Source organism: Necator americanus, chromosome I, assembly GCF_031761385.1.
Source record: "Necator americanus strain Aroian chromosome I, whole genome shotgun sequence".
In the NCBI taxonomy this organism is placed as follows: domain Eukaryota; kingdom Metazoa; phylum Nematoda; class Chromadorea; order Rhabditida; family Ancylostomatidae; genus Necator; species Necator americanus.
Genome location: NC_087371.1, coordinates 16,740,236 through 16,761,324, shown reverse-complemented (window position 1 = coordinate 16,761,324; position 21,089 = coordinate 16,740,236). Strand labels below are relative to the sequence as shown.

Genomic DNA, 21,089 nt, shown 5'->3' with positions numbered 1-21,089 from the left:
AGCGAAGACGAGCCATCTAAGTAAGTATTCTGTACAAATTCAACAAATAGGAATTATTTATAAATGTGATCTTATAATTGAATAGTAGAGATTGATTATAATGTGCTAACAAAGCATAGGCCCTGCGGGAGATATCAAATAGAAATATCACAATATACATGAACTTCCCCTCCACAGCGTCCAATGGTTCGCATGATCATATATATGCGACAACAAAGGATGACAGAAGGTACAGCAAGCGATGTGAGAAGAAACGTAAAGAAGAAGAAGAACGATGAAATTACCATATTGCATGCAATCGCATGCACTGGAGGAAATAATGCGTGTCTGAGGAAAAAAGCACAAAAAAGGAGAGTTTACGCAAACGACCACAAGGAGCATCAAACAAAGAAATAGATAAAGACATAAACTAAAAAAAACGACAAATAAAACTTACCTGACAAGCGCAGAAAAAGTAGAAAATTAAAATCAGAAAGTAATATTTTATGGTGTCGTAAGTGTCTGCGCGAATATTTCTCCAGTGAAAAGACAAGCGTATAAAAGGCATGTTTCGGGATGCAGCTGCTGACTACTGACATAAATCAGGTGTTGTCAGAGGCAGTCCGCGAACGAGACAGCAGTCTCGTCTTCTCGGCCATGGCCTTTCATCAAAAGTGGGGAGGGGGAAAGAGGGGCTCGCACCAGCCGGGTGCGAGCCCCTCTTTCCTCCTCCCCACTTTTGATGTCTTAAACATGTAACAATAAATATTTATAATATACGTTTGAACTCCCCGTAATACATCAAGAATAGGATGGGCCCCCTATAACTTGACATGGATGTCCCGGGTAGATTCTAAAAATGTTAATTTTTTTAATGGGAACAATTTTCAAAAAACAATTACCTTATTCATTCCTTCATCTGTTGTACCCTTCTGCGACGCTACAACGAACGACACGTGAATATTTCCTTTAATCCTTTTATTATTAAAATATCAGATGTTGTCAACAAAAAAAAGTATATAAACGTATAGAAGAAGAAAAATTACCTAGGAAAACATACATAAAACAGTCCATACGAACAAGTTCCTGAATCTCGCGTTTTTGTTACTAGTACTTTTACTTGCTGCCGTGAACGCTAGTAATATTAGATTGAGATGTTCCTTCTACAAAAGTTAATGTTCAATAGTTTTGAGCAGGATTATTCGCTCCTTACTGCGCTAAATTACTACATAATTTGTTTATTCCTGTTCCTCCATAACTTATAAGTCTAGTGCTACAACATATAACTGGTTACATGTTTTACGAATGCACTGTAATCCCAGATATATGTTAGTATATGCACTATATTCATATTTATGTTTCTTCAAAATTCTTAAGCCTAATGATATATATATATATATATATATATATATATATATATATACCAGTCTGAACGTCCGGCTAAAGCCGGACTTCATACCTTCTGTGCTGTTTGCTTCGCTCGCCTTCACTGACCAATGAAAATTAATATTAGAGCCGTTTTTTTTTTATGAAATTGGACTTGCGTATCTCCAACAATCTTTCTTCCTTTTTTATATTATAACTAAAAGCGAAAGATTTCACAATTTTCTTTCTAAACTCGTCAGTTCTACATTTGGAGAACATTCGAACTTTAGCTTCAAACACTCCTTACCAATACATTATAGACAAAATTTAAAGGTATCACTCGAAATATGGGTTTTCCTATTGTTTTCCTCAGACAGTTATCAAAGAATGATGTTTTGGGATAAAATGACGTGAAGGACATCATCTTACTGATAAAGACAACGTTCCACGTCAAACAGCTACAACCATCTATCTTTTGTTATGCACACAAAGTTATGGACCCCTCCCCCCCCCTAAAGGAAATCCCCCCCCGGGGGACCCCCCACCCCCCTTAAAAAGGGAAAAACCGCCCCCCCCCCAAAAAAAAGCAACCCGACCCCCCCCCCCCCACAATATAAAACCCCACCCCAACCCCTCCCCCCCCCCCCCCCATCCCAATTTCCCAAAACCAAAACAAACACACACACCAAAAAAACCAAAAAACAACAAAACCATATAAAAAAAAAAAAAAAACCCCAACCCAAATACCAATTTTTTCTTCCCCCCCCCCCCCCCACAATAAAAAAAAATTAAAAAAAAAAAAAAAAAAAAAAAATTAAAAATAATTTAAAAAAAAAAAAAAAATTAAAAAAAAATTAAAAAAAAAAATAAAAAAATAAATAAATAATTATTTATTTTTGTGTGTGTGGGGGGGGGTTTTTTTTTTTTTTTCAAAAATTAAAAAAAAAAGGGAGAAAAAAAAAACAAAAGACAAATAATTGATTTTGTATGAAAAAAAAAAAAAAAAAATTGGGGGGGGACCGGCCCCCGCGGGCTGGGTGTGCGCCCCTAACAAAAATATTTTTAGGGGGGGGGGGGGGGGGCCCAACATTTTCAAAATGGGGCAAACCCCAAAAAAAAATAAAGAAAGGGGGGGATGGGGCTTTGGGGAAAAAAAAAGTGAAAAAAATATTTCGCAAAAGGTGAATAGGATGTTTCATAGCCGTGGCCACTGTGCGCGTTCTTTTTTTTTTTTTTTTTCATTTCTTCTTCGTTCGCCTCAAATTAGTAGCTGCCGTTCTCAGTATTGGTAAACATGCTTGCTAACGGCTATTTAAACAGCCGTTTAAACGTTTTAAACAGCAGGAAATAGGTACGCAAAAGAGTCAAAAAGATGAAAAGCAAAGCGTCTACATTATATTGGTGTCGACGGAGTGTTTGAAGCTGAAGTTTAATATTCTCCAAAAATAAAAAAACTTTAAAAAAAAAAAAATGAAATCTTTTGTCTTCGTTTATAGTAAAAAAGAAAGAAGAAAACATTGTTAGAAAAATGGAATTCTGATTTTACAGAAAATATCACTACCATTGATTTTCCATTAGTTTTGATTAATTGATCAGTGAAGGCGAGCGAAGAGAACACAACAAAATAGTCTGAGGTCCGGGTTTCGTTATATCGCGATATATAATAACGGGCTTATTCTGTCACGTGGGGGGGGGGGGGGGGGGGGTGTTTGTGTGTTTTTTTTGGCTGTGTGTCACGCAATCCGACGCCAGTGGACCGCGTCGCACCGAAAAGGATGATTGCAGCGTTTCATAGCCGTGACCACTGTGCCCTTTGCTTTTCATCTTTATGACTCCTCCACGTGCCTATTTCCTTCTTCCTTCGTCTCAAGTTTGCAGCATGCCGTTCTCAGAAAGTAGAAAAACGCATGCAAACGGCTGCTTAAATAGTAGCAAGATGTTTATGTGATCTGACGTGGAACGTTATCTTTATAAGTAGGATGATGTCTTTCAAGTCATTTTATGTTAAAACACCAGTCTGTGATAACTATTGGGGAAAATCAGGAGGAATGCCCATACTTCGAGTAATGCTTTCAAATTGTATCTAAATTATTCTGACATCGAAGGAGTATGTGTAGCTGATGGTCGAATATTCTTCAAATGTGGAATTGACGCGTTTAGATGGAAAACTCCGTAATCTTTCGCCTTAATTTATAATATAAAGAAGAGAAGGAAAGCGTTGTTAAAAAACACAAATCTAATTTAACAAAAAACACCACTACTATTAACTTTCATTGATCAGTCAAGGGGAGCGAAGCTAAAACCACCGAAAGTCTGAAGTCCGGCTTTAGCGGCTTTAGCGGGACATTCAGACTGGTATATATATATATATATATATATTATATATATATACATTATATATATACATTATATATATATATATATATATATATATATATATAACTGCTCACATGTCTTCAAACTGTAAGTCTAAGTTTATATGATAGTCTAGGTCATATACGCGCGAAAATAGATAATATAGCATTATCTATTGTTTTCAGATAGCAATTTATTAATTGTTATCTGTTTAATTTGTTCTCATAGCTTATATTCCCTCTTCTGGACTTGTTCGCAAAAGGCCGGCCAATCAAAATACGGTACCCGTAAATATCTCCGCACTTGAGCACTGCGAGAGCAATAAACAGAGATTGAAGACGCATTAGAATTGGCTAATCTCTCTGCGCCAACCTTACACACCAGGTTGCTCCGCGAAAATCACACTTATTACACCGAGTAGGCACGGATATAAATCCAAAGGAAAGCTAGCAATTGTGCAGCTGCCCTCAATTTACAACGGACGTACAACCAAAATTAATGCGTACAAACGTGCAGCTGTTCTTATTTTGACCTTAGGAGGCACCAGTAATCAATCAAAGATGAGCACTGCAACAGCCCCTCCAAGTTTCGCCTCCGCATTGGAACAGACGCGCGCAATGGATGATGCAACTACATGTAGGTACTTTCCCTTAAAAAGATATCTCACTACTTAATACACCACCGTACCCCCCAATCTTATGCGATGCAAACAACACACTATTTGTTAACAAACTTTATTCATCAAACAAATAACCGACAAAAAACAAAAAAAAAAAAGAAGTTTTGTTAAGCTACAACTTGTCATATTGGGCATCGGCAACCTTTCTCTTTCAATTCTGCGCGTAATTCTTCAACATTAGAGAACCCGCAAAATACTGCCGATTTAATTGTACTCCTGAGGAACATTTTCCTCAAATCACTAGGCACTTTCGCCCTTTCACTGTGGTTAGCCACAGGTCACCAAACGAGAGGGACACATCGTCCTTGTCACCCCAAGGCAACTGGTCTTCAGTTTTTTTGCCCAACATCTGTAGTCCCTCAGCTTCGTATTGACCAGAATGCCTGGAAACAAAACCCAATAACAATCGATAATCAATAGTGAAAAAAGGGGGAAATCACAATTAAACAAGAAAGCAAACAAACTCACAGGTCTTCATCATATCCATACCTTTTATTATCACTGTTACCTTAACAGTGCGAACATTCTGGATCTCCATCATCGTCCTCTCCACATCCTACCTTACCAAATACGAGAGGATAGCCTCCTCTTTCACTATCGTCCAGTCGCTAACACGACTGAATTTTTTTCTTTTGCCGCTAACGGCATAATTCGCCGTAATGCGTGTAGGTCATCGGCTACACGCATTAATCGCTGAAAAAAAAAAACAAAGAGAAAGAACTAACATACAAAGAACTTTTATTTTGCTATCAGCAACTCACCACTCCTAGAGTACGGTTTCTTCTCTCTGATTCATTAAATAGGTCTTCGAACACCTTTCTTTCTTGGATCAACCTATCACGTTCCTCCCTCAGCGTTCAAAGCGGTGCTTCGAAAGCCTCCTATTAAAAACAAAAAGAAATATAAATCATTTCTACATAACCCTTGTTTTCTTTTACACAGTAACAGTAAAAAAAAACAATGAAGATAATTAATATAAAGCATTTCACTCACTTCTATGTCCCTCGCTATTGCGTAGGACCAACCCATTACTTCACCACTTCTATCTGATACTGGAGCTTGTCAGCTCATTACCTCATTTAAAGACCATGTTTACCTATGTCTACTACGTCAAATACGACTATTTACGAAATGCCGTCATAAAACTCATCAAAACAACTAGTTCTCTATATCGTGTCTTACAGCTCGAGGGCGAGCTTACCGAAGGAATGGAGATGTCGGGATGCAGCTGCTGACTACTGACATACATCAGGTGTTGTCAGAGGCAGTCCGCGAACGAGACAGCAGTCTCGTCTTCTCGGTCATGCCACCCGGCTGGTGCGAGCCCCTCTTTCCCCCTCCCCACTTTTGATGTCTTAAACATGTAACAATAAATATTTATAATATACGTTTAAACTCCCCGTAACACATCAAGAATAGGATGGGCCCCTATAACTTGACACGTGCAAAGTGCCGGTATCCATACCCGCAACTCATGACACTTGTTGGAGCGGCGCGGTCGCGGTGCGCCTAAGCGGCTCATGTGATCCTCTCGCTGGAGAACGAGATTGTCATGTTGCTTGAAACAGCCGCGTCCTCGACTACTTAAAGGCATCACCTCACGAATCTGAGGTGGTACGGATTTCAGGTGGAGTACTCGTATACGGGATGGGAGACTATGGAGAGAGGGGTGATTCCGTCCATTTCTTCCTAATTGTCGTAAAAAACGGCCCGGAAGATACGGCTTCATTCGTTTTGGCGCACCATTTTGTACAAGGAGTTCTACTGGAGCGCGCCAGCCTTGTGCGGCGCCGCATCTTCCGGGCCGTTTTCTACGGCAATTAGCAAGAAATGGACGGAATAACCTCCTTCTTCGTAGTCTCCCATCCCGTATACGAATACTCCACCTGAAATCTGCACCACCTCAGATTTGTGGTATGCTGCCTTTAAAGGCATCACCTCACGAATCTGAGGTGGTGCAGATTTCAGGTGGAGCACTCGTATACGGGATGGGAGACTATGGAGAGAGGGGTGATTCCGTCCATTTCTTCCTAATTGCCGTAAAAAACGGCCCGGAAGATGCGGCGCCGCACAAGGCTGGCGCGCTCCAGTAGAACTCCTTGTAGAAAATAGTGCGCCAGAACGCCTGAAGTCGTATCTTCCGGAATACTCCACCTGAAGTCCGTACCACCTCAGATTCGTGGAGTGATGCCTTTAGGTGACGTTAAATGTTGGAAAGTTGGAAAATAATTATGTTACATATGTTACAACATACGAACAGAAGCATACTTATGTTAGGAACACAACATACAAACCACACAAATAATTGGAATGTTCTAGAAGGCTGCCTTACTCATATATAGTGGACATAATGGACTTCCACCCAGAGGCCATCTCGTAGAATGTTCTAGAAGGTCATCTCAGTCGTACATAAGTAGACTGCTTTTTGTCCAGTTAGAGTTAATAGAAATTCTTCATAGCCTCTGCTCAGTATACTCAGTATCAGTATGCTATGCTCAGTTTTTCTTTACCCTTCATCTAACGACTTTAAAGTGAAGGAGTTCTCAGTATGCTTCGCCATCCAAACCTCCACTTCCGCTCCATGCTCTATCTGCGGCAAAGGACCATTTTTAAAGGCATCACTACACGAATCTGAGGTGGTACGGATTTCAGGTGGAGTATTCGAATACGGGATAGTAGATTATGGAGAGGGGATGATTCCGTTCATTTCTTCCTAATTGCCGTAAAAAACGGCCCGGAAGATAAGGCTATACGAGATACGGCTATTAGGAAGAAATGGACGGAATCACCCCCCCCCCTCCATAATCTACGATCCCGTATACGAATACTCCACTTGAAATACCCCGTACCACCTCAGATTCGTAGGGTGGTGCCTTTAATTTTGGACTTCTACAAGCACTTGCGCGATATCCAGAAATGCCCAGAAGATCAAGTGCGAGAAGTTAAAAACGCTATGAAAAAGGCCATATACGCAGAAGAGCGGGAGTGTGATAAATGCGGAAAGGTATTCTTCTCTGCATATATTATGAGAAAGCATAAGGCGGCAAATTTTTCCCATCTAGTGAAAATTGCACTATTTTTCGCGTTTCTTTAGAATGTGCATGAAAACAATGCTGCAACAACATCAGCAACTAGCGAAGCAAATTCGGGAATAAACCGATATTTCATCGAACGCCCAGGCTGTGACTCAACTTTTAATACCCGGTTAGAATTAGCAGCACATTGTCAGAAAGAAAACAAGGATGATTTTTATATTGATACTGGTCATCATGTTTGTGACAAAGTACGTTTGTAACCGCTGATAATATATCATCTGTAAATACCTAATAAGTTATAAAAATAACCAGTCTGAAGTCCGGCTAAAGCCGGACTTCAGACTTTCTGTGGTAATCGCTTCGCTCCACTTCAGTGATCAATGAAAATTAATACTAGTGTATTATTTTCCGGAATTAGATTGGTGTTGAGCTGACAACGCTTTATTCCTCTTTTTATTATAAATGATGATGTGATGTGAGAAAAGACGTAAAGAAGAAGAAGAACGATGAAGTTACCATATTGCATATCATAGCACGCATTAGAGGACATAACGTATATTTGAGGAAAATCCATAGATAAGAAGCTTTTATGCAAACGTATATAGAATGCATGCAAGAGACAAACAAGCTAACAAATTAGCGAGAGAAATGTCGAGAAATAATACTCACCTCACAAGCAGAGGAAGATATGAATGCGATGGAAATCAAAATCGGAAAATATTATTTTATCATGTCGTAAGTGCCTGCGCGTTGTGTTTGTGTAGTTGAACACATAACATTATATTCCACGCCATCCACTTCCGCCCAGCTCGCCTTTTATAACTTATCGAGAAGACGCTACTAGAGGTGAGTTGTTTCTCGTGCGCATCGATACCATTCTCGCCGCGCGGCTGTGACTCTGCGGGCAGCCTAACTTTCATAATACTCCGACTTTTATACGCTTGTGTTTGACAATGTTGCCGCAAAGTGTTTATTCCACAGACTTCCTGTATTCTAAATATCTGAAGAACGTGTTCTTTACTATTCGTATTTTCATATGTCGAGAGCTGAAACGTGCATCCGTAGTACAAGTCTGTCGTGGTACGAGTTCTGGACGACCACTTTTATTGTGTTTCGGGAAAAATGGTGACTTTTAGGTTGTAGAGGGGGAATATTGGATGATATTATAGGTAATGGAGACTAAAGATCTCAAGGGTTTCCTGTATGGTTGGCTGGGAAAGAATAAGATCGGCGCGCCACAGTACACCATCAATGCTGTTACTCGCGGAGGAACACAACGCTTCAGATGCGAACTTCGTGTGCCCGGCCATAGTTACGTTGGACTTGGGAATTCATTGAATAAGAAGGTATACGAGAATTAAATTCTTTGGTGTTGGTGCATGTATACATATTTCTGAACAATAAATTCTTAAAGTTAGATAAGAACGCCCTGACGTTACAGGATGCAGGAACAAATGCAGCGATGGACTTCTGCAACTACCTTGTTCGCCAAGGTCTGCTGAAAGCTTCTGAAGTTCCAGCACTTGAGGTGAGTTTAACTGCTGTTCCTTTTCCAGTTGTTGTCTTCGTTTTAATTATCTGCTTTTCAATCATATAGGCATCATCGTTACAAGCCACAACTACAACACCTGATGATAATGAATTTGGCTCTGAGCGCGGATCGTTCTTCAAGAGTGAACCAACTGGCGGAAACGCAAGCGCAGAGCAGCAGCTTGGAGTATGTTGGAGTTAATGGTGTTCAATAGAGCGATTCTTCCATTATTTGATAGATTGAGATCTTCTGGCTCACTAGGGTTCGAACAACCATTTAGTTTTGTATATATCATTACAGTTTTGTGAGGGGAACATTTCGCGATATATATATATATATATATATATATATATATATATATATATATATATATATATATATATATATATGTCGCGAAATGTTCCCCACACAAAATATATATGAAGTTATATATGGTTGGATCCTATCTTCTTCTATATCTTCTCATAAAGGAATTCTTTTTAGTTACTATTGTAATACTACAAGTTTTTTTTAGTGTTGTCGAGTCTAGGCCATTCTTTTTGAATATTGAGAGAGAAGTTCATTCGTAGCTGACAACCTTCTTCCCCTCTGCGCCTCTTCCTACTTTTTTGTGAATCTTTATTTTCTCCCGAGTTTGCAATGTCTCCATTTATGTGGATTAACGTAGTCGAATATTTCTAGGGAAGCGCAGCGCCATGGAACAGAGCCCCACCCACTGCCCATGACGTTTATGTTACCCAGAAGGCTGAAGAAATTGCGCAGGTGAGGATATGCATTGGAAGCAAGTGTGATATCTTGTGTTGTATCATTTTCCTTTCTTACTTTCACTTTTTCAAGTCTGAATCTGTGAATTTAAAAGCTGAAATTCATGGCGGGTGGACTATGGAGAATAGTAAGCAGGCACTGAATGAATTCCTGCAGAAGATGCGTCAACCTAGCATTGGCTACAATACTCATTTGAAAGAGGCAAATAATTGCAGGTATTTCCTTGTTTTGTACTTCTTACACTTCTTTGCAATTAATTTCTGTCTTACTTCTTATGCTTTAGAACATACGTTGCTGAGGCATCTATATTCGTTCCCCAGCTTCGCAAACGTATGTTTTTTGTGCCATATGAATAATTTCTACTATCTTTTATCATTCTAGATTATTATTTTAGAAATATCGGGGAGAGGACAAGGATCATCGAAAAAAGTAGCCGAAGCAGGCTGTTCGATGGGTATTGTCCGACAGCTGTTCCATCTGGGAATTTTGGCTGAGTTCAAGGGTGAACGGAAGAAGACAACGGCAGCCACGGTGAGCTTTCCAACGTGATCTAATGTAACAGTGTATACTCGAGACAAAAAGAATTGTAACGCGTCATCCAAGGATCGCTGGCGGGAGGTGTATTAGGATGCTGTTGTTGTGCTGCGTGGTTCACCGTAAGGAGTGACGCACGTTAGCGTGACCATGAAAATATACCACTCATAAGTTTTAGTAAGTTCTAGGCTCATCTTCACCTATATCTTGAGGGTGAGAAATTTAAACTTAATCGTAGTGGAGCACTGTATTTCTTTGGTACCGTGAACCAGTAAGAGGTGATGGTGCATGCAACACAAACCTCAATTCAAATGTTTAGTCTAGCTTCCTGGGCCTCTTCTTGATCCCCTATCTGGTTTGCATATGCGCATTTGACATTTGCATTTTTTCATTCACTTTATCCCATAAACTTCTCCGTAATCCAGTCTAAACTGGCGAGTTTCTCTTCTTTATTTCATTTTTACACCTTTTTATGCAGTGAATACCGAATGTTCGGTGCTAAGGTAGTTGGGTGGGGTCCCTCTGCCGCGCTAGGATCGAATTATGCTATTACTGAGATATTTCGTGGTACTCGACCTGCACTCAGAGCGCGACAAAGGCCTTCGAGTACAACAGGCGCAAAGACATCTCATTAGGCCTTTTCCAGTTCCTAGCTGTTTCAGCTTCCTGAGATTCCAGTAACAATCCCAGATGAACTCGCTGAAAGAGTAAGAGCATATGTAACTAGTTGCGGCGTTGAGCCGGTTGCGTTAGGACCAGAGGACAAGCCAACAACAGATACGCCGAAGTCTCTCCTTACAAACTACAAGTTAGAAGAGTTTCCAGAGTCACAGGTAACATTTACTTTGCTTTGTACGTACGACGGAAACCCTTCCGAATTACAGATTATGCCACCTGGAAATATTTCGTGGGCGCCTCCAATGCAGAATTGGAATCCGTGGCGTGCAAGTAACATAGACGAACCACCATTGGCCTTTGTAAGCTTTTCAATAGCTTCCGCAATCTTACTATTTCTAGAAAGCAGATGAATGGATTACAGATGTCTCTGCCGGAAATCAGTGCTAAGTTGAAGGAAATGGAGGATTCCAAACGGCATGACCCTAGCCTGGCCAGAACTCGAGCAGAGTTGCCGGTGTTGCAGTTCAAAGATGAAATTCTACGTACTGTAAGAGATAATCAGGTGACACTCATCAAAGGAGAAACTGGTTGTGGGAAAAGCACACAGGTACTAGTAGAGTCACCGTGGACCTTTTTTTCATGCTTAGCTCTGCTCAGTTCTATCACTTTCTTTGCAGGTGGTGCAATATTTGCAACAATCATTTGTGCAGTCCAATAGAGGGGCGGAGTTTAATGCTTTTGTATCCCAACCTCGACGTATCTCTGCGATTTCATTAGCTGAAAGAGTGGCTGCTGAAATGGGAGAGGAGCTGGGGGAGTCAGTTGGATACGGTGTGAGGTTGGTTTCCCACCCCCCCCCCCCCCTTTTTTTTTCGAAGAACATTTGCTGGTGCTAAATTGCTATGCAGAACCACTTTCTTTTGATATTTATTCTGTTACAGCCATGGCGGATTGCATTTCAATGTCAAACATTACAGTTAATCTGTAAATTAAGGTTCGACGGAGTTTCACCTCGTCCTTACGGGGCTATTTTGTTCTGTACAGTTGGGGTATTGCTAAGGAAAATGGAAAGCGGTCTACGTGGTATTTCGCACATAATTATTGACGAAATTCATGAAAGAGATGTGAACGTAAGTTGTTTTAATTACTCGGCTATACGTTAGTAAGCCACCTTGGATCAGCATCTCTCTCTCTCCTCTCTCTCTCTCTACAGCAGGTGTCCGATTCGGTTGAATATGTCTCACTAATTATTTTTTTTCAGACTGATTTCATCCTCATAGTACTGAAAGAGATGCTTCGTGAATACCGCGATCTCCGTATTATATTGATGTCTGCGACGATCGACACGGAAATGTTCATTGATTACTTTGGCAACTGTCCAGTGATCGAAATGCATGGAAGAACGTTCCCAGTTCAGCGTAAGACTGGGTTTTATAACTAGTTTAAAACATTTAAAAAAAAGTACGCGATAGTGAATACTAAACAAAAATTTGGTTTAAACGTGGCTTATCAGATTCGGACTCCGGTTTTTTCTTACTGCTCTTAGCATGACTGTTGACGTGAGTGTGACTTCAAATGGCATAGTATGTAGTATACATTGTCATTTCATGTATTGTATGTATTTTTCAAGCTTTTCAACTATCCTATAGTCAAATCTTACTTGACATCAGGAAGTGATCACGGTTTTAAGTGAAATTTAGCAAAAAAAGACCCGTGTGCTCATATGAACGTCAAATATGATTGTTTGTTTGAAGTATTAGGAGTTAACGAAAACAGTTCATATGCCAATTGTCAGTTTGTAACTTTCCTATTTGTTTGTTATTATTGTTATTGTACCATTATATTATTATATTACATTATTGTCATTATATTATTATAATAATATTATTTTATCATTATTTCCATTGTTATTCACAGACTTCTTTCTCGAAGATATCATACAAATGCTTAAATACATGCCACCTGCTCCGGAAAAGAGGCGAAAGGAAGACGCTGATGTAGAAGCAGAGGAAAAGGTATTTGTAGTCTTGGAGATTGTTTTGAATATGTGTTCTTTGTATACATCGTTTTTTTAAAGAATTTTTTATAGTGGGAAATGATGCGTTTTCAGGACAGAAATTTGAATATATTAACTGGAGATGTGAATCCAACCCTGCAAAAAGCTATGGCTAACATCAGTGAGAAGGAAATTCCATTAGGAGTGATTGAGGTTAGATTTTTTTCTTGCAGTTTGTTCTTTCCTTTATTAGCTTGTATTTTTATGGTGAGCGGAAAAATGTTGTGTCCATGAGATTAGGCATTCTATGGGATAGATCTAAAGAGTTGTGTGGTGTACGGTTACAGACAGTTTGTCATTTCGTTACCAACTTGGAGTGATTGAACACTGTTTCCGAGAAAGAATCTTTACATTGGACGTGAAGGGAAAAGGCTTGGCTCTTCAACGTCGAGGCCGTCATGCACAGCTCTTTTCCCAGACTTCGAGAAATGATGAATGATTTAAAGCAACATATGTATTTGATCGCAGTGAAGAAATAGTTCCTGACTTTGGGTATTTGCAAAAGTATTTCATACCTTTCTCATCAATTATGCGGTTTTTTCCAAACGTTTGGATTAACTTCATGTTATTGAGTCAGTGTTGGGGCAGGTGAGACCAGTCTTTCTTAATATTTATGACATTGGTGTTCGTTAACATCCATAAGTTTATCTGTACCATAAAAAATAATGATGACGATGGAATGGCTGGTGCAATTGATTCGCTATCGATATTAGATAGCTAATCGCAAATTGATTCAGACAAACTCCCTATGAACAGTTCGAGTTGTTGTTGTCTGGGCGGACGCCAAGAACTTCGAACAAGATGTTGAACAGTCGTTCTCTAGTAATTATGTGCAGGAGTATCAGCCATTCCATCTGATTTCAGCATCTCGGCGCCCGTAAATTCTTACAACAGTTGTTCGTAGGCCCTGGCTATTTGTTGGATAGGTAAGTGATGCAAAGCCTGTCGATTTATATGAAAAGTAAATTAGAATGCTATTCTGATACAGTGTTTGAACAAGCTTCAAGTTTATTTGTGTCGTTTGTACTTCAATTGTCAATTGTCGTGAATTGTTCCAAACGTAAAAATTTTCAGGCGATTTTAACTGATGTTGCTGCGCAAGCAGAACCTGGATCCGTGCTGGTTTTTCTACCTGGGTGGAATGAAATTATGCTAGTTATGAACTTCTTAAACACACATGTTGAGTTTTGTAAGTTTATTTTTTATATTAATCATTATTATGAGTAGTTGCACTTTGCTTGTTTGTTGCGTTTGCACCTTGTTTCTGGCTTTTTAGTTTAGTCGTACTTGTTTTAGCGAACTCGTCCAAGTATGTGATCTTACCGCTTCACTCGCAACTGACTGGAGCTGAACAGCGCAAAGTGTTCGATCATTATGGTGACAATATGAGGAAGGTATCGCTCATTTTAATGCAGATTTTTACTTGAAATCAAAAATAATTTCGCGTTCTTCTTTCGTTAAAACAGACCTTAATCTTGATATTACTGGCTTATAATGGCTTTCGTAGTTCTTCTCCAAACTAGTTCATTCTTCGAACTAATTTGTTTGGTCTAATGCTGCTCCTCTATATAGTGCTTACGATCATTATATCATGAGTACAAAGTCGTGCTCACTGCGAAGCACTGCGGGAACCTGGATGTAAGTCAGTCACTCAAGCGCAGATGGCTGCGTGTGGACATGCAAGCAGATCAAAGTGGTTTTTTTCCCTTTCCCAAAAGCGAAGTTGCACATGAACAACTCCAGAGTTACAAGTTGTCTTTAATAACTTTAGAAACTATTGAAGTTAATTGTTAACTTCAGGATTTACTAAGATTAGAATAGTTGCTGTACATAAGAACAGTGTTGCCACTTGTCTTTTATAGCTGACAGGTGGCAACACTCTGTTCTTATGTACAAAAACTATTGCAATCTTAGTAAATCGTGAAGCTGACAATTACTCTCAATGGTTTTTAAAGTTATTAAAGACAACTTGTAACTCTGGAGTTGTTCATGTGCAACTTCGCTTTTTGGGAAAGGCGCGACGTTAATGGAGCTTCAAAAAAAACTTTGATTTCCATCTATAATGTTACCAAGTTCCCTTCTGCCGACCGTCATAAATGAAACAAGTTTGATTGTGTACTACTTTCTTAAGCTGAACCAAGATTGTTATTGATCTTTATTCTGGCTAACGTTTCGGCGTCGTCGCCTTCTTCAGAGCCTGGAAAAATCAAAGACACGTGTAATCTACTCCCTCAAACGCCTCGTCATCCAACAAGATATGATTTAGCAAACAGATTATTTAAAAGCAACGTGTCTTTGATTTTTCCAGGCTCTGAAGAAGGCGACGACGCCGAAACGTTAGCCAGAATGAAGATCAATAACAATCTTGGTTCAGCTTAAGAAAGTAGTACACAATCAAACTCTACGATGCCAAGATTCAAAGAAGGTCGAACTTGGAACTTACTGAAACAAGTTCATTTAAAAAAACCAGCACTTGAATTAGGAATAACTTTTTTCGTTGTGTGATGTGAGAGGAGTTGCTACTACGGTCGCGTCCTCCTTTGCATTCAAATTGCATCTCTAAGCTATTCATCACCCTACTTCCCGGTATCGCATGAATGTTTGGATGTTCAATATTCTTTATGCAGGACAAGATAAAACATCGAATGTTGTAACAACTAACATGAACATGAACATTTTACAGATTATTCTAGCGACCAATATTGCTGAAACGAGTATTACTATCGATGACGTTGTGTTTGTAATAGATTCCTGCAAGTAGGTTGAGATCTCTTTTACCAGTTTGTTTTCTTTACAATCGTATTTCACTTTTTAAGGCGGTGCTGTTGTGAAGTTATGTAACTAATTTTCTTCTGACTTGTTGAAATACGTAGAAAACACATTCAGTTGTTTGAGATTGAGCTCTCGTCTCAGTGGTATGTCAGAGCACACCTTTCATGTGTAAATATGTTAGAGTTTAGTTGATCAAAATTACAGAAAAGTAGAGTTTATTCGGTTATTTAATTTTGGGAGTTGGATCTGAACATTTCTAGTGCTGAACTGTTATGTAATTTTGTCTTGTAAATTTTTAGAGCCAAGGAGCGAATGTATACTTCGAACAATAATATGGTACACTTCGCCACCGTATGGGCATCTCGCACAAATTTAGCGCAAAGACGAGGTCGAGCTGGACGTGTTCGTAAAGGATTCGCTTTCCATCTTTGTAGCAAAGCTCGCTATGAAGCGTACGTTGTGTACTTAATATTTTTTGCAATTTCATGTCATTCTCATGGATATCCGGTTTGGTTTCATAGTGTTTTTTTTTGCTATCAACAATTGCCGCTTTTCAGCCTCGATGAGCATCGTACAGCAGAAATTCTACGTACACCTCTTCACGAAATTGCCCTAACTATCAAGTTGCTAAGATTAGGAAGCGTGGGTGATTTCTTAGGGAAAGCGTTGGAACCACCTCCATACGACATGGTTGTCGAGAGCGAAGCCGTTTTACAGAGTGAGAATAATTGTATGAATTCGTATTGCTCAGCTGCAGTGATGAAGTCTTTGAAATCAGGAGATTCTGCTTCTTTTCTTTGTTCAGATATGGGAGCGCTCGATAAGCATTTGGAGCTCACAGATCTTGGGCGCATCCTCGCGCGTTTGCCTATCGAGCCCATCCTCGGCAAAACAATTGTGTTAGGTGTGACCCTTGGGTGAGCATCTCTGCTTCTTACTTTATTTGGCACTAGTTTGGTTACGTTTACGAAAACGACCATAGATCTCTTCATTTTTTCATCATAAGTTCCCGACCTCAGATAGAGTAATGAGCCTGTCATATTGATGAAGTGTATCGGCAGTAATCCCACTTGTGTACTGACTGCTGCGCATTCAGTTTAGTTGGTTTTATGAATGTTTTGAAGAGTTCAAGATATGAATATACGAATTCACGAATTTAGAATTAGAAATCTAGAACTTTCCATAGGCTTTCAATTCAAAATTCAAATTTCATTTTCAATGGCCGCTTTCAATCCATCATATTCTCTCCCTGGCATGTTTAATGGGTACTGTATGTCCAGTTCACTCAGATTTGGCTTGCAGCATCCGACTTTTGTGTCTGATCTTTTAGTGTGCGATTATATATATATATATATATATATATATATATATATATATATATATATATTGTACAATCATAGATAAGTGGAAACCTCCATTTTTCAAAAGAGAAATTTAGTATTGGTACGTTGATGTGCGAAATTGCTGCTGCATCTTCATTTTCATCGCCATTTGTACCACGTGAAAGAACGCACACTCGCCTGAATTCTGCGCAACGTTCATACGCCGGTAATCGCTGGTCTGATCATATTGCATTGGTGAGTAAGAGTGGGTTTTGGAGTGAATTGGTTATGCAGTAAGTGATGAAACGATTGTTTAATTAATGTTTATCGTTTGACGATTCACCTTTAGATTGCGGTGAACCAAGCCTTTCAACACGCGACTGAAATGGGGACGAACGCAGAGTTATCGCTTTGTAATAGAGTTTCACTCAGTCAGACGATTTTAAAGATGAGCGCGTAAGTTTTTTCTCTTTTCGCGCGATACAAGTATGGATGGTTTTTCATTTTTAATTAAGCTCAGGTCGAAAATAGTGTACAGTAGCTCTAAGCAGTGGTTTCCATCTTGCAAAGTTGGAAATGAAATGAAATGGGAACGGACTTTTCCTCTCTTCTTTTTTGCCTTCGTCATATATATATATATATATATATATATATATATATATATATATATATATATATATATATATATATATACATACATACATACATACATACATACATACATACATATACATATATATGTATATGTAATACATACATATACATATAAGATTTCTCTCAATTTTGTAATAAGAATTAAAGTTTTCCATAGTGGAGAACTCTGTGATTGCGCCAATTGGTAAAAGTCTTGCTTTGAAGCAAACGCCGATTACCCCTTCACTGATTCGTTTTTTTTTTTCTAGAGGTGCCAAGTTTCAATTGATCGATGTTCTTACCAACCAGTGTGGGTTCGCTGGTGAGCTTTTTACGAATGGTTCCTGTGCTCCTGAGTGCGATTATGATCTGCTGCTTTCACTTTTGATCACTGCTTATTATCCAAACATTTGTTACTACAGAGGAAAAAGAAAGGTGAGTTGAATTTCTTGCACCTTTCAAATGTTGGCAATGGTTTGCTTAGCGCTCTTATTTATTTACAATGTGTAGCCCAGCGCAGATTTTGAATTAGTAAACTGTGGTTGCTGTACTTTATTTGCTCCGAGCGGAGAGTAATAACCTTTTGGGACTAGCAATACCTTGTGATCTCGAGAATCTTGTACCATACCAATTCCGAGGGTTCATAAATATCCAGAAATGTGTGCACGTTCTAATTGTCCTCGGTTTTTCTGTTGTTTTTTTTTTCATCCTAGGACTTTTTTGCAGGTATATACGCTTGAACAGGCTGGTGCTCTTGTCAGTAAAAGCTCTGTTCTGACGCCATTTCAAGGCGACAATATTGAGTTACCATCTCCACTTGTTGTTTTCTCAGAAAAGGTAATTTTCTGCATTATTTTTTGCTATTTTTTTTTAACTGGGCAGTCGTCGCAGGTCCGTACGCGCGTAATTGCATGCAAACAATTGTCTGTGATCTCCGGTGTGCAACTTCTGATGTTTGGTTGCCGTAAAGTTGAATGTATTGGAGAAGATTTAGTGAGGCTGGATGATATGTGAGCATTTCAGTAATTATTTCGTTATAGGTTAGCAAACTAGTCATAAAGGAATTATGTTTAGTTGGGTTTTCAGGATCACTCTCAAAATGAACGTAGAGTTAGCAGCCTCAATTGTAGCGCTGCGTCCTTGCATAGAAGCGATGCTGATAAGAAGTTGTATAAATCCAGAATCATTGATGGCAGCGACTGAACAAGGTCAGAGAATGTGATGATTTTCTACAGCTTTGAAGAGGTGTGCTTCCACTTCAATCGATGTGGACACTGTCTTCTTTCTCCAACAGTTCTTTCGATAAGTTCCCTAGAAAAAAACCACTATGTCACTTTGCAAAAGTTCGCAGTTGTTAATCACACTGCACTTTTTTAGATAGAGAACTCTCTACCCTTTTACGAGAGTTATCATCCAGCGAGTTCTTCGCAGGTGGTGGACCAATGAAGGATGCTCTCTTGACAGATGCTGCTCTGGTAAGTTTTATTAAACCTCTATGTGTTCATTTTCTCAACTTTTCATTTGTAATCCTTCGCTTAACCTATGATTTATTGTGTTTGGTCTTCTACACACCAGTGGCTGCCCATATCCGATGCATTGTATGGATTTTTTTTTTAAAGAAGATGCTTTGTGTTCTCCTAGTTCTTTTCAACTTCAGTTTTAGTCGTGATGGGACTAACAAGAAAATCATTTTTAGGTTCAACCGATTACTGCTGGAAGAGGTCGTGGGGGTCTGCGATCAGGACCTGGAGGTGAATTTCGTGGTGCTTACTTATTAGTGTATCTAATTCAAAGGAATTGTGAGCTGTCTTGAAAATGTATAGTGATTTCACCCTTCATTCAAGTATTGTGCTTTTTCCTCTTATTTTCGATGAAATTCAACTTCCGAGTAGAATGAAAGCTGTGTTTATACTTTCATGTTCAAGGCATGCGTGGTGACCATAGTGGATCAAGAGGTGGACGTGGTTGGAGAGGAGGCTCATTCGGAGGACCCATGTTTAATGGTACGTTCGAAGTTCAAACAGTTGTGATTGTTATCTTCTTCATTTGTTCATTTCTTTAATTTGGCAACTTCATGAACTTGTTTTCCTCAGATCATACAAAAGGTTCGGTCTTCGAACTACAAACTAAAAAGTGATGTTGTTATCTAAACTTCAACTAAGCCAAATTGTTCATTTTTGGCTCTTTGCTTCTGAAGTTCAACATTTTTGCCAATTCTCATTCTAACCCCAATTTATTGCTTTTTTTTTGAAGCAGAAGCCTTATTCAGAAATTGCCTTGCTTCACCTATCTATTGAAATCAATAATTATTTCCCAGATGTTACAGGTGGACCAGATCGTGCGGGATTTGGTGGTAACTCATTCCTCCGGGAAAATGTTGTGAAAAGTGCGAATATTCCTTCATTTTGTAACGACTATGTGCTAAATGAAGTGCGCTTTAGGAGAATCCGTCGACGGAGACTACAACGATTCATCTAGCGAAATGGATTACAGGAGTGAAGGTTTGCTAAGATTCGAAATTTGTTTTTTCTCTGCTTTATTTTTCCTTAAGTGAGCAAAGTCCTAATTTAAGGAAGTACTGTTGAGAATGGCGACGGTTGGCGTGGCAGCAGAGGTGGTCGTGGTGGTGGCGATAATTGGAAAAGAGGTGCGGCTTCTTGGCGAGATGGTAATGGTTACGGTGGGAGAGGAGGAGGTGGAAATAGATGGAACGGCGGCGGTAAAGGGCAGTGGAACGGAGGTGGAGGTGGTCCGATTAGGAATTCCGGATGGAGAGGAAATCGTGGAGGTGGCGGAGGCTACGGTGGATATGCTGGAGGAGGTTACAGACCGTATCCAGCAAGAGGACAACGCTGGTAAAGTCTCCATACTTTGTGTTATGTTGTTCTTGTTTGTGATTGCACTGTCATCTATGAGCCCATTGGCGACAATGCACATTTTGCCTGTCATTCCTGTTTTACAACAGCATTCACAAGTGTGATAAAGGTGATATTGAGAAAATTTTTGACAACTGCTCGAAAAGTCAGTTGTGCATTTCCTCCTAGAATTCTCGTAAAATAATAGTTTCCATAGTGATTTGTTAATACTACTTGCGTATAATTCACGGTTCCTTGAAATCAGTTATTCGCAAAAGATTTACGATTACGATTTACGTTTCTTTAAATGATTACCTTGAGTTTGTGAATACGATTATTTTTCTTTAAGCCGCGAATTGTACTTTATTTATGAGTTTGAATTACAAGTGCAAAAAAAGCTGGGAAAATGACGAATTTAAGAAGAAACCGGAAGGGAAGTTCAATAGTGAACAGCTGCGTTGTCGCCGGTAGGTTAAGAGGTCTTGTTTTAAACTAATTCGACCTAGTTGCCAATGTTAACGTTTTGCACCACTAAAAGCGGTAAAATCTCATCCTACAATCTAATTCTGATTTTTAAGTGTTATTCGAGA

General features: G+C 39.3%; 2 protein-coding genes across 5 annotated transcripts; one reads left to right on the top strand and one right to left on the bottom strand.

Moving 5' to 3' along the window:
- Window positions 1-4,610: 4,610 nt before the first annotated feature.
- Window positions 4,611-6,938, bottom strand: RB195_005825 (uncharacterized protein; the record flags this gene model as incomplete). 2 transcript variants are annotated; one of them, XM_064178576.1, is made up of 6 exons in its annotated part: window positions 4,611-4,761; window positions 4,868-4,886; window positions 4,944-4,966; window positions 5,022-5,071; window positions 5,140-5,212; window positions 6,889-6,938. In XM_064178576.1, 6 exons carry the CDS (start codon window positions 6,936-6,938, stop codon window positions 4,611-4,613), a joined length of 366 nt encoding a protein of 121 aa, XP_064035609.1. The 2 variants fall into 2 exon arrangements, with proteins under 2 accessions (XP_064035609.1, XP_064035610.1); XM_064178575.1 differs by lacking the exons at window positions 4,611-4,761; window positions 4,868-4,886; window positions 4,944-4,966; window positions 6,889-6,938 and adding an exon at window positions 5,580-5,623 and having other exon boundaries at window positions 4,973-5,071.
- RB195_005824 (uncharacterized protein) lies at window positions 6,865-20,624 on the top strand (the record flags this gene model as incomplete). 3 transcript variants are annotated; one of them, XM_064178574.1, is made up of 35 exons in its annotated part: window positions 8,020-8,148; window positions 8,245-8,259; window positions 8,583-8,759; window positions 8,855-8,941; window positions 9,011-9,130; window positions 9,626-9,706; window positions 9,782-9,924; window positions 9,993-10,039; window positions 10,104-10,240; window positions 10,906-11,076; window positions 11,128-11,220; window positions 11,283-11,468; window positions 11,539-11,699; window positions 11,856-11,991; window positions 12,123-12,279; window positions 12,779-12,876; window positions 12,972-13,070; window positions 13,992-14,106; window positions 14,214-14,311; window positions 15,601-15,674; window positions 15,989-16,141; window positions 16,247-16,407; window positions 16,495-16,606; window positions 17,128-17,266; window positions 17,361-17,467; window positions 17,914-18,079; window positions 18,371-18,481; window positions 18,536-18,654; window positions 18,731-18,852; window positions 19,022-19,119; window positions 19,341-19,395; window positions 19,570-19,647; window positions 19,971-20,030; window positions 20,086-20,145; window positions 20,217-20,503. In XM_064178574.1, 35 exons carry the CDS (start codon window positions 8,020-8,022, stop codon window positions 20,501-20,503), a joined length of 4,152 nt encoding a protein of 1,383 aa, XP_064035607.1. The 3 variants fall into 3 exon arrangements, with proteins under 3 accessions (XP_064035608.1, XP_064035607.1, XP_013300022.2); XM_064178573.1 differs by lacking the exons at window positions 8,020-8,148; window positions 8,245-8,259; window positions 14,214-14,311; ... (14 more) ...; window positions 20,086-20,145; window positions 20,217-20,503 and adding exons at window positions 6,865-7,017; window positions 7,293-7,382; window positions 7,473-7,661; window positions 13,782-13,843 and having other exon boundaries at window positions 13,992-14,001; XM_013444568.2 differs by lacking the exons at window positions 8,020-8,148; window positions 8,245-8,259; window positions 8,583-8,759; ... (12 more) ...; window positions 12,779-12,876; window positions 12,972-13,070 and having other exon boundaries at window positions 14,067-14,106; window positions 20,217-20,291; window positions 20,404-20,624.
- Between the last annotated feature and the right edge of the window lie 465 nt (window positions 20,625-21,089).